The sequence below is a fragment of the Salvelinus sp. IW2-2015 genome, linkage group LG3, assembly GCF_002910315.2.
Source record: "Salvelinus sp. IW2-2015 linkage group LG3, ASM291031v2, whole genome shotgun sequence".
Classification (NCBI taxonomy): domain Eukaryota; kingdom Metazoa; phylum Chordata; class Actinopteri; order Salmoniformes; family Salmonidae; genus Salvelinus; species Salvelinus sp. IW2-2015.
In genome coordinates this window covers 15,101,221-15,115,075 of record NC_036840.1, presented here as the reverse complement: position 1 = coordinate 15,115,075, position 13,855 = coordinate 15,101,221, and the positions used below count along the sequence as shown (strand labels likewise).

The 13,855-nt window shown below is 40.4% G+C and overlaps 1 protein-coding gene across 1 annotated transcript in view; it reads left to right on the top strand.

The window, feature by feature from the left end:
- Positions 1-6,534, top strand: part of LOC139022948 (uncharacterized) — a 10,669-nt gene extending 4,135 nt beyond the window's left edge. The window contains exons 2-5 of the mRNA XM_070434773.1: positions 5,123-5,503; positions 5,636-5,776; positions 5,995-6,071; positions 6,280-6,534. Of these exons, the coding sequence (XP_070290874.1) occupies positions 5,123-5,503; positions 5,636-5,776; positions 5,995-6,071; positions 6,280-6,315 (635 nt within the window). The 3' untranslated portion in view covers positions 6,316-6,534. The remainder of the gene's footprint in view (positions 1-5,122; positions 5,504-5,635; positions 5,777-5,994; positions 6,072-6,279) is intronic.
- The last annotated feature ends 7,321 nt before the right edge of the window (positions 6,535-13,855 follow it).

The window sequence follows — 13,855 nt, the reverse complement described above, 5'->3', positions numbered from 1 at the left end:
TACGCTTGAAGACGCCAACGCAACAACTTCCTCAAAGTACCAGATCAATCGGAGATTAAATACAGAAGTCTTAGTCGCGCAATTGTATGTCTAACAAAGATGTTTGGTGCAGTATTTCTGTAAGTTGCGTATCGAATCCGGTATCAGGACAGATGAGGAGTTGAGACTCAATTGTATGCTAAATGATTTTTATTTATAAGCAATAGATGGTAGATGCAATTTTCGTATATACGGGTTCACTGTAACACCTCGCAGGGTAGAACTGGGCAACACCCCGAAACCCCTCCCTTTAGTGTTAGTTGTTGCTTCAGAGCAGGCCTGTTAGAGTAGAGGTCCGTGTGGTTTAGATTTACTGGCCTATCGCTGGTGTTGCGCTTTGTGTCCCAGCCACTTAGCGCTCCGGAGGATCCGATGCTATCTTGATGGAACGTTGCTGTTTTGCCCCATACCCCTGTTGTTGCATTTACAGTTCCTGTTTTCTTGTTTTTCAGTACTTTTCCATTCTTGCTACCCTCGTGATGAGCACCCCACCCCTCCCTAGATTAGTCAAGTCATGCTATATGGTTAGACACACATTGTTGCACAATTGTAGCACACACCACAATGTTCAATCTGCTTGTCACTCTATGTTGCTCAGTCTTTACACACAACACACACACACAACAAAATGCAGATGTAACAAAACAATATTCATCTTCATACAATATGGTAGCGGGCTATAGTGCATAAACATAAATCCTAACATTTCTCAGGTGAAAAAATGTACAATAAAAATTGTCATCTGTCTAATGACAACAAAACATCACTACTGTTGACACTTCCCCAACGAAGGAGCTAGACTTCGGCTACTTAAACTTCAGTTTGCCTCATAGAGATGATAGAGTTCTGTAGTGGCCAAAGGCCATTGTAGCGTGGTCATCGCCATTGAGGCTTCCATCATTGTTCCGCCATTTTAAAGTGGTCAACTGGGTTGGGTTTTCAATGGGTTGTAGCCTCAATGGCACTGCCCGTGCTGTCACAGATGCTATAATGGCACAGATATAAAGATGAGTCTTCTATCTATCTCTATGGCTTGCCTCAAGAAAAAATGTGTTGTGCACTAATGCTGCCTTCAAGTGCTATTCGCGAATGCCACAAATAGTTGATTAAAATCTTCTCTCATTGGTCGAGACAGGTGTCTGTCATCATGACATACGCACTTTGGGGTGGACCCACCTGTCTCGACCAATAAAAGAAGACTTGAAATTGACAAGATGGCAGCGTACACATTGTTGGATTACTTCATGGAGCAAAACATGTATTTTTTGAATAAGAAGCATTTTCTAAAATGAAGGACCCCTTGCTACTGAACATTGGCATTTTATGAGACTAAACTAGACTAGACTATTACATTTATGAGACTAAACTAGACTAGACTATTACATTTTATGAGACTAAACTAACTATTACATTTATGAGACTAACTAGACTACTATTACATTTTATGAGACTAAACTAGACTAGACTATTACATTTATGAGACTAAACTAGACTAGACTATTACATTTTATGAGCTAAACTATACTATTACATTTTATGAGACTAAACTAGACTAGACTTACATTTTATGGACTAAACTAGACTAGACTATTACATTTTATGAGACTAAACTAGACTAGACTATTACATTTTATGAGACTAAACTAGACTAGACTATTACATTTATGAGACTAAACTAGACTAGACTATACATTTTATGAGACTAAACTAGACTAGACTATTACATTTTAGAGACTAAACTAGACTAGACTATTACATTTTATGAGCTAAACTAGACTAGATATTACATTTTATGAGACACAAATTGAGGACAAAGACAGTATCACTAAGTCTGGTTGATAATTCTTTGTGTTACACCAAACCGTACCTCTCTGTAACTCACAGTAATGGACACCAAACATCTTGGTTAAATCACATTATCCGTCTCCAAATACCCAGACTTGTGCTCTACATAGTAGGCATTTTGGCTGTGTGAACAACATTACATTTTATAGTAGCACATGTCAAATTAAACAAATGAAATACGCTTTAAATGCCACGATGTCATATTAATGTCAGGATTTCATCTAGTAGAATTCACTGCACACTATTGAGGAAGAGAATCATCTTCTAGACCCATGTGACTGACAACCTCTGATAATCAGCTGAAGGGAAACACTGTACCACAATGAACTAGTGGTGGGAATGCCATTGCATTCTCAGTAGGATGAGAGTAGTACGTTGCAGGGGTGAACTGGGACAAGAAATCAGATTATTAAAAAAATATATATCTTAACAGGCACCTGTTGTTTTCGAAGCATGTGACAAATATCATTTTATTTGTAGGTGTTTTCTCCAGTCAGTTCATCCTAACACTGTTCCTCTGCTACGTAGTGCTGTTTCCTCCATCAGTTCATCCTAACACTGTTCCTCTGTTACCTGTAGGTGCTGTTCCTCCAGTCAGTTCATCCTACACTGTTCCTCTGCTACCTGTAGGTGCTGTTTCTCCAGTCAGTTCATCCTAACACTGTTCCTCTGCTACCTGTAGGTGCTGTTTCCTCCAGTCAGTTCATCCTAACACTGTTCCTCTGCTACTGTAGGTGCTGTTTCCCAGTCAGTTCATCTAAACACTGTTCCTCTGTTACCTGTAGGTGCTGTTTTCCAGTCAGTTCATCTTAACACTGTTCCTCTGTTACCTGTAGGTGCTGTTTCCTCCAGTCAGTTCATCCTAACACTGTTCCTCTGCTACCTGTAGGTGCTGTTTCCTCCAGTCAGTTCATCCTAACACTGTTCTCTCCTACCTGTAGGTGCTGTTTCCTCCAGTCAGTTCATCCTAACACTGTTCCTCTGCTACCTGTAGGTGCTGTTTCCTCCGTCAGTTCATCCTAACACTGTTCCTCTGTTACCTGTAGGTGCTGTTTCCTCCAGTCAGTTCATCCTAACACTGTTCCTCTGCTACCTGTAGGTCGTTTCCTCCAGTCAGTTCATCCTAACACTGTTCCTCTGCTACCTGTAGGTGCTGTTTCCTCCAGTCAGTTCATCCTAACACTGTTCCTCTGCTACCTGTAGGTGCTGTTTCCTCCAGTCAGTTCATCCTAACACTGTTCCTCTGCTACCTGTAGGTGCTGTTTCCTCCAGTCAGTTCATCCTAACACTGTTCCTCTGTTACCTGTAGGTGCTGTTTCCTCCAGTCAGTTCATCCTAACACTGTTCCTCTGCTACCTGTAGGTGCTGTTTCCTCCAGTCAGTTCATCCTAACACTGTTCCTCTGCTACCTGTAGGTGCTGTTTCCTCCAGTCAGTTCATCCTAACACTGTCCCTCTGCTACCTGTAGGTGCTGTTTCCTCCAGTCAGTTCATCCTAACACTGTTCCTCTGCTACCTGTAGGTGTGTGTTTCCTTCAGTCAGTTCATCCTAACACTGTTCCTCTGTTACCTGTAGGTGCTGTTTCCTCCAGTTTCAATGGGTTGTAGCCTCAATGGCACTGCCCGTCTGTCACAGATGCTATAATGGCACAATATAAAGATGAGTCTTCTATCTATCTCTATGGCTTGCCTCAAGATAAAATGTGTTGCGCACTAATGCTGCCTTCAAGTGCTATTCGCGCATGCCACAAATAGTTGACTTCAAATCTTCTCTCATTGGTCGAGACAGGTGTCTGTCATCATGACATGCGGCACTTTGGGGTGGACCCAGCTGCCTCGACCAATAAAAGAAGACTTGAAATTGACAAGATGGCAGCGTACACATTGTTGGATTACTTCATGGAGCAAAAAATGTATTTATTTTAATAAGGAAGCATTTTCTAAAATCGAACGGACCCCTTGCTACTGGACATTGGCATTTTATGAGACTAAACTAGACTAGACTATTACATTTTATGAGACTAAACTAGACTATTACATTTTATGAGACTAAACTAGACTATTACATTTTATGAGACACAAATTGAGGACAAAGACAGTATCACTAAGTCTGGTTGATAATTCTCTGTGTTACACCAAACCGTACCTCTCCTGTAACTCCCAGTAATGGTTACCACAAATCTTTGGTTAAATCACATTATCCGTGTCCAAATACCCAGACTTGTGCTCTAAATAGTAGGCATTTTGGCTGTGTGAACAAAATTACATTTTATAGTAGCACATGTCAAATTAAAACAAATGAAATACGCTTTAAATGCCACGATGTCCTATTAATGTCAGGATTTCACCTAGTAGAATTCCCTGCACACTATTGAGGAAGAGAATCATCTTTCTAGACCCATGTGACTGACAACCTCTGATAATCAGCTGAAGGGAAACACTGTACCAAAATGAACTAGTGGTGGGAATGCCATTGTATTCTCAGTAGGATGAGAGTAGTACGCTGCAGGGGTGAACTGGGACAAGAAATCAGATTATTAAAAAATATATATCTTAACAGGCACATTTTGTTTACGAAGCATGTGACAAATATCATTTTATTTGTAGGTGCTGTTTCCTCCAGTCAGTTCATCCTAACACTGTTCCTCTGCTACCTGTAGGTGCTGTTTCCTCCAGTCAGTTCATCCTAACACTGTTCCTCTGCTACCTGTACGGGATGCTGTTTCCTCCAGTCAGTTCTCCTAACACTGTTCCTCTGCTACCTGTAGGTGCTGTTTCCTCCAGTTAGTTCATCCTACACTGTTCCTCTGCTACCTGTAGGTGTGTTTCCTCCAGTCAGTTCATCCTAACACTGTTCCTCTGCTACCTGTAGGTGCTGTTTCCTCCAGTCAGTTCATCCTAACACGTTCCTCTCTTACCTGTAGGTGCTGTTTCCTCAGTCAGTTCATCCAACACTGTTCCTCTGCTACCTGTAGGTGCTGTTTCCTCCAGTCAGTTCATCCTAACACTGTTCCTCTGCTACCTGTAGGTGCTGTTTCCTCCAGTCAGTTCATCCTAACACTGTTCTCTTTTACCTGTAGGTGCTGTTTCCTCCAGTCAGTTCATCCTAACACTGTTCCTCTGCTACCTGTAGGTGCTGTTTCCTCCAGTCAGTTCATCCTGACACTGTTCCTCTGTTACCTGTAGGTGCTGTTTCCTCCAGTCAGTTCATCCTAACACTGTTCCTCTGTTACCTGTAGGTGCTGTTTCCTCCAGTCAGGATGGGATCTCTGCAGCAGAGGTGGAGCTGAGAGTCAGACCAGGAGACAACGTCGTTCTTCATTGTGACATCAAACACTTTCTGGGAACAGATTGGCACAGAAACAGCTCCGTTGGGAACGGAGGTCATTTCAGAATTTCCAGATCCAATCCTGTCCGTCGATTCTATTTCCTGTGGCGTTCTCAACAGTTCTATGATCTACTGATTACTAACGTCTCTGAATCTGACCTGGGACTCTACTACTGTGGGAGCTGGCAGAAACCTGTGGTCAACATGGAAGGGTCTCTCCATGACACAGAAACAGCTATTGAGGACGAAGAGGTCTACCATCATGGAAATGTCATCACCAGTCTTTCATTTGGTAAGAAAATACTGTTTCTTGTTTCTTTCTTTAGGGTTCCGTACAAAATACATTTACATACGTTGTAATGCCAGGGAAACAGAATCTCAATGAGAGACAAGTTTCTTAATTTATGCTTGTGTTTATGTCCAGAAACCAGTCCTACTAAGCCCTCCTCCCCTGATGTAGACTGTGGACTGTGTTGGATGTTACTGTTCAGTCTGTGTCCTGTGTCTGCTCTCCTCTCCTCTCTCCTCTCCTCTGCCTGTGTCTACTCCTTCTGCAGAAAAAAAGGTAAACTCACTCTCTCACTCTCTGTAAGGATTCACTTTTTGATTCCTTCAGTTTTTAAAGTCTGGGTATTCCTATCAATCATTCTTATTATGCAAATAAAAAGCTTCACTTAAAAAGCATCTTGACCACAACATGTAAACATCTACCACCTTTTAACTGATATGTCCTTGTTTGACCTCAAACTTGTTGTTTTAATGGTGGTAACTCTTCCTCTGCAGCTCCAACTGAGACTCAGGTTCCTCTGAACAGGACGACCACCAGGGGAAGTGACAACAGACAGCAGACTACAGTCAAAGTGGGTGTTGTAGTTACATTTTGGGTAGCCATCTTGATTTGTAGTCCATGTATTTGGTAACCCAGCCTTATTAAACAAAGAGTATTTTCAAAGGCAGATATAATCATTAATAACAACAATACATAATATATGATGATATATCATCAATATTAACAGATTAATAATACAATATATCTCTCTCTCCTTGACTCTCTCTCTCTGACTTCAGTACCTACACATCCATCAATACCAGCAGAGTGTGTGAACTATACCATCCATCAATACCAGCAGAGTGAGAGACCTATACTATCCATCAAAACCAGCAGAGTGTGAGGCCTATACCAGCCATCAATACCAGCAGTGTGTGAGACCTATACCATCCAACAATACCAGCAGAGTGAGACCTATACCAGCCATCAATACCAGCAGTGTGTGAGACCTGAACCAGCCATCAATACCAGCAGTGTGTGAGACCTATACCAGCCATCAAATACCAGCAGAGTGAGAGAACCTATACCATCCATAACACCAGCAGGTGTGAGACCTATACCATCCATTAACACCAGCAGGGTGTGAGGACCTATACCAGTTATCAACACCAGCAGGGTGTGAAGACCTATACCATCCATCAATACCAGCAAAGAGTGAGACCTATACCAGCCACCAATCCAGCAGAGTGAGACCTATACCATCCACCAATACCAGCAGAGTGAGACCTATACCAACCATCCAATACCAGCAGAGTGAGACCTATACCAGCCACCAAATCAGCAAAAGAGTGAGACCTATACCAGCCATCAATACCAGCAGAGTGAGACCTATACCAGCCATCAAACAGCAAGCTAACCAAGATAACAGACAGCAGTGAGACCTATACCAGCCACCAATACCAGCAGAGTGAGACTAACCATCACCAATCCAGCAGAGTGAGACCTATACCACCACCAATACCAGCAAAAGACACGGATAGACCAAGTCAAGAACTTCAAGACGCAAAACGCTGTGATGAACTATACAGCCACCAATACCAGCAGAGTGAGACCTATACCATCCACAATACCAGCAGAGTGAGACCATATACCAGCCATCAATACCATCAGAGTGAGAGCCTATACCATCCATCAATACTAGCAGAGTTGAGACCTATACCATCCATCAATACACAGAGTAGACCATACCAGCCATAACACCAGCAGGTGTGAGCCTATACCATCCATTAATACCAGCAGAGTGAGACCTATACCAGCCACCAATACCATCAGAGGGTGAAAATACATCACAGTAAATAATGTTTTTAAAAACTTCAGGAATATATATTTTTGTGAAGTGAAATGTTTTTATATGTACCTTGAAATGTGTCCAATGAGAAACTGTCGTCATGTGGTTTCACCAAACCATCATCCAATGGGCTCATTCTTTCTCTATTACCCAGATGGTTGATAATGATTTTGATTTGGTGAAGATTTTGTATGAGCTTCGAGATTTAAGGCATTTGGTATTTTTGCTTTATTTTATTGTTTTTGTTTTTTTTTGCTTTTTTCTTTTAAACACAAAGTTTCTACTTTTAGCTTTTTGTTGTTTTTTTTTGTTACCAGTTGAAATCTACAACATTTTATTGTTATGCATTTTCTATTTTGTAAAATGAGCTGATGTCATTGTCTGATTTATAGTTGGTGAATATACCTGTAATGAATATCTTTTGGAATAAAATTATGTTTTTTAGATTATAATGTTCTGTGGTATAATTAACCTGATTTCACTATGTAACTCTTACTGATAATGTGGTATAATTAACCTGATTCATATGTAACTCAGATAATGTGGTATAATTAACCTGATTTCACTATGTAACTCTATTGATAATGTGGTATAATTAACCTGATTTCACTATGTAACTCTACTGATAATGTGGTATAAATAACCTGATTTCACTATGTAACTCTATTGATAATGTGGTATAATTAACCTGATTTCACTATGTAACTCTATGATAATGTGGTATAATTAAACTGATTTCACTATGTAACTCTACTGATAATGTGGTATAATTACCTGATTCACTATGTAACTCTATTGATAATGTGGTATAATACCTGATTTCACTATGTAACTCTATTGATAATGTGGGTAATTACCTGATTTCACTATGTAACTCTACTGATAATGTGGTATAATTAACCTGATTCACTATGTAACTCTATTGATAATGTGGTATAATTAACCTGATTTCACTATGTAACTCTATTGATAATGTGGTATAATTAACCTGATTTCACTATGTAACTCTAGATAATGTGGTATAATAATCTGATTTCACTATGTAACTCTACTGATATGTGGTATAATTACCTGATTTCACTATGTAACTCTATTGATAATGTGGTATAATTACCTGATTTCACTATGTAACTCTATTGATAATGTGTATAAATAAACCTGATTTCACTATGTAACTCCGTGATAATGTGGTATAATTAACCTGATTTCACTATGTAACTCTTATTGATAATGTGGTATAATTAACCTGATTTCACTATGTAACTCTACTGATAATGTGGTATAATTCAACCTGATTTCACTATGTAACTCTGTTGATAATTGGTATATTCACTGATTTCACTATGTAACTCTATTGATAATGTGGTATAATTTTACCTGATTTTACTATGTAAACTCTATTGATAATGTTGGTTATAATTACCTGATTTCACTATGTAACTCTATTGATAATGTGTATAATTAACCTGATTTCACTATGTAATTCTGTTGATAATGTGGTATAATTAACCTGATTTCACATGTAACTCTATTGATAATTGTGGATTAATTAACCTGTTTCACTATGTAACTCTATGATAATGTGGTATAATTAAACCTGATTTCACTATGTAACTCTGTTGATAATGTGGTATAATTAACCTGATTCACTATGTAACTCTATTGATAATGTTGTATAATTACCTGATTTCACTATGTAACTCTGTTGATAATGTGGTATAATTACCTGATTTCACTATGTAACTCTGTTGATAATGTGGTATAATTAACCTGATTTCACTATGTAACTCTATTGATAATGACCTATACAAAGTGTTATCTTTCCAGGATTGAAGAGCCCTGGGATTCATGTTTATGAAACCATGGAAACTGCTGTGGTTCGACTCAACAACTCGGTCTTCCTCTATAACCACACCCCATTAGCTTCTAAAACCACACCCCATTAGTTTCTAAAACCAAACCCCATTAGCTTCTAAAACCACACCCCATTAGTTTCTAAAACACACCCCTTAGTTTCTAAACCACACCCCTTAACATATAAATTACAACCCTAACATTTAAATCACAACCCTTAACATATAAACCACACCCTTAACAAAAATCCCTTAGCCTCCATGCTCTTTATATGCACCTCTGTCATCCTCTAAAGCCACACCCTCTTTATCTCTAAGCCACACCTTCTTCACCTCAAAGTCTCAACCCTTCACATCTAAGCCACACGCTCAAATAGCTCTGATTGGTTTGCTGAAGCATTTGTCAAACCAAATACAATGACCCCGTGCTCTAAGAGAAGTTAAGGGGAGGCAAAAAATAATTTAATAAAATATAATTGAACTGAATCAATATTTATTCAGCTACATTAACATATCAATACACTTACAAATAGAAAACAATGAACTTTCACAACTACAATTACAAACTTAAACCATAACAAGAGCAATTTAACCATTATTCCCTGAGCTTAAAAACATTTTCTAAGTCAATATTGTTATTATTATGAAAAGGATACAGACAAAAGTTAAAACATAAATGATTTGTATGAAAGTGTTTTTAAAAAGTAAAAAAATATTCCCCGAAAAATTAAGTAAATCTTAAAAATATCAAAATTATTGTTGTCACACCTTGTCCTCACAGCAATGTTGGTATAGGTCTCACACTCTGCTGGTATTGATGGATGGTATAGGTCTCACTCTGCTGGTATTGATGGATGGTTTTAGGTCTCACACTCTGCTGATATTGATGACTGGTATAGGTCTCACTCTGCTGGTATTGATGGACGGTATAGGTCTCACTCTCTGCTGGTATTGATGGACGGTAAAGGTCACACTCTCTGCTGGTATTGATGGACGGTATAGATCTGACTCTGCTGGTATTGATGGCTGGTATAGGTCTCACACTCTGCTGGTATTGATGACTGGTTATAGGTCACACTCTGCTGGTTTGACGATGGTAATAGGTACCTCACTTCTCTCTGTATTGATGGTTGCGTATAGGTCACAATCCTGCTGGTATTTGATGGCTGGTTGTCTTCATACTCTGCTGCTATTGATGAACTGGTACTAGTTCACCTCTGCTGGTATTGATCAGGACAGCTTATAGGTCACATTCTCCTGCTGTGTTCGAATCTCGCGACGGTGAGTATTGATTTTACTCTGATTTGCGTATTCGGATTGGTGGTACTCATTAGGTCTCACACTCTGATGGTATTTGATGGAATGATATACCGGTCTTCACATCTGCTTGGTATTAGGAATGTGGTATAGGTCTCACCAAGTCTCCTTGCATAAGGATATTAGATGAAGAAGTGTGCAGGTACTAGTGAGTCACATATCATCGATAAGACGTCTCTGACTGGCTATATGATGTGATCGGATGACTATCTGATCTTACTCTAAGATACGTCGAGTATTGTGGAATGACTGTCTATAGGCTCTCACTGCTGACTGCTATCATGAAGGAGGTAATACATCAAGAGGTACAGTACACTCTCTGCACTCATGGTACTTGGCACAGGTGTACTAAGGTCTCAAATCTCTGCTGGTTATGCATCGCTAGTATAGGGCTATGAGATATCGTACTTAGCCTGACTGATCCCTATCAATATGATGCATGATAAGGTCTCACTCTCTGCTGGTATTGATGGACAGTATCAGAGAGGTCAGACCTCTGTTTCTGGTATTTTGAATGGACGTACATATCAATGTGTCTCAGTTCACGAGTCTCTGATGGTAGATCCTGTATCGACTGAGTATCATACAAGTTACCACACAGCAGAGACTTGCTGACCGTAACTTACAGATCGGATGTATATCAACTACGACCGTTTACCATCGAGCACTCGTGTAGGACTATTTGATGACTCGTAATACGTGGTGTCACACGCTGCTGGTTATTGATGGTGGGCTGGACAAACGGACTACTCTCTGACTGGTATCTTAGATTGACGGTACAGTCGTCTAGCATTGCTGTGTGAAGTAGGCTCATTGAGTATCCGGATGCGTCATAACGTCCATAACTCTCTGATGAGCTATTGCACAGTAGGCTGCGTATATTATTAGGTCTCACACTCTTGGGCATTGAGGGATGGTATAGGTCGCCTCACTCTGCTGGTATTTTGATGGTGTATACAATCAGTCACGCGTCTGCGTGGTATAATCAGGAAATGGGATAGAAGTATAGGTCCTTGCACAACTCCTGCTGTATTTGATGGATGGATTTCAAGGTCTCACATTCTGGCCTGTATTGTAATGGCACTGGTAAGGGTTCTTCACACTCTGCACATGGTATTGATGGATGGTAAAGGGTCTACACTCTGCTGGTATTGATGGATGGTATCAAGTTTACATTTGCTGGATGGTCTGATGAGAGAGTGTAGGACCTATATACCGGTCACACACTCTGCTGGGTTATTCGATTGGTAGGATTATTAGGCCTAATGCTACATTCTGCTGGTATTGATGGATGGTAAGTATAAGAGCGGTCTCACTCTGTGCTGGATTAATACGATGCGAAGGTGATAGGTTACTTCTCAAACTTCTCGCTGCGAATATGTTGGATTGGTAAAAGGTTTCCTCTCCCTGCTGGTATTGTGTAGGAATGTGAGTTGATAGGAGTATCTACTCCGCTTGAGTCTTGATGGATAGTATAGGTCTCCACTCTTGCTGGTATTGTGGATGGTATGGTCTCCTCTGCTGGTATTGTATGAATTGGTATAGGTCTCCACTCTGCTGGTAATTGATGGGATGTATAGGTCTACTCCTCTGCTGGTATTGAATGGTGGTATAGTCTCCACTCTGCTGGTATTGATGGATGGTATAGGTCCTCAGCTACTGCTGGTATTGTGGATGTGGTATAGGTCTCCACTCTGCTTGTGTATTGATGGACTGGTATAGTCACTCGGTTTACGGTAACGGTACTCTGCTGGTATTGATGGATGGTAGTAGGTATCATCTGCTGGTATTGATGGACTGGGTAATAGGTCACTTCTGCTGGTATTGATGATTGGTAATCAGGTTCATCACTTCTGCTTGGTATGATGACTGGTATAGTTCACCTCGCTGTATGATGGATGGTATAGGTTTCACATCTGCGGTTTTGATGGCTGGTACTAGAGTTCATTCCTGCTGGTAATTGAATGATGGTATAGATCTCCTCTCTGTGTATTGATGGCTGTATAGGTATCACCTCTCTGGTATTGATGGACTGTATAAGGTCATCATTCTGGTTGATCTGGTATCAGTCCCACAATCTGGTATTAGTATCAGATTACTGCTGTGTATCTGATCAGTTGATTCATCTGCTGTATTGATGGCTGGTATAGGTATCATTCTCGTTCTGGTTATGTTATATTCACCGTTGAAGGCTGGTATAAGTCCCGGTCTCCTCTCTATTCTTCTGGTATTCTCTTTTGGTATTGATGGTGTATAAGTCTCTCTCTGCTGGTATTCGAGTATGTCTCATTGCTGGTATGATGTGATAAGGTCTCTACTCTCCTGTATTGATGGCATGTATATAGTGGTCTCACTCTGCTGGTATTGATGGATTATGGCTATTGCGTATTAATGGATCGATATAGTCTCACTCTGCTGGTATTGATGGATGGTATAGGTCTCACTCTGCTGGTATTTGATATTAGTAACGTGTGTATTACGGTTAGGTCTCACTCTGCTGTATTGATGGTTGATTAAAGGTCTCATCTCCTCTGCTGGTTTATTGGATGGGATGTATAAGGTGCTCACTGACTGCTGGTTATTGATGGATGGATACGGTCAATCTGCTTCTGGTATTGATGGATAGTATAGGTCTCTCTCTGATGTATTGATGGTGGTATAGATCAACTCTGCTGTATTGATGGATGGTATCGGTTCTCACTCTGCTTGGTATTGCTGGATGGTATAGATCTCACTCTGCTGGTATTGATGGATGGTAATGGTCTCACTCTGCTGGTATTGATGGATTAGTTAGGTTCACCCTCTGCTGGTATTGATGGATGGTTAGGTCTCACTCTGAACTGGATTTGATGGATGGTATAGTCTCACACCTGCTGGTATTCGAGGCTGGTATAGGTCCTCACTCTGCTGGTAATTGATGGATGGTATAGATTCACTCTGCTGGTATTGATGGATGGTATACGTCTCACTCTGCTGGTATTGATGGATAGTAATAAGTCTACACTCTGCTGGTATTCGATGGATGGTAATAGTCTCACTCTATGGTATTGATGGATGGTATAGGTCTCACCTCTGCTGGTATTGATGGCTTGGTATAGGTCTCAGACTTTTTCTGGTATTGATGGATGGTATACGGTTCACTCTGCTGGTATTGATGGATGTAAATGGTCTCCACTCTTGCTGGTATTGTGGATGGTATAGGCTCTCACTCTCTGGTAACTGATGGATGGTCTAGGTCTCAACACCCTGCTTGGTATTGATGGCTGAGTAGGTACTGAAGTCAGAGTTCTGGTTTCTCTTCTTCTTCTTTGGTCTCCTCTGTCTGTCGATTCCAACGAGACGTAAGAACAGGTTCCT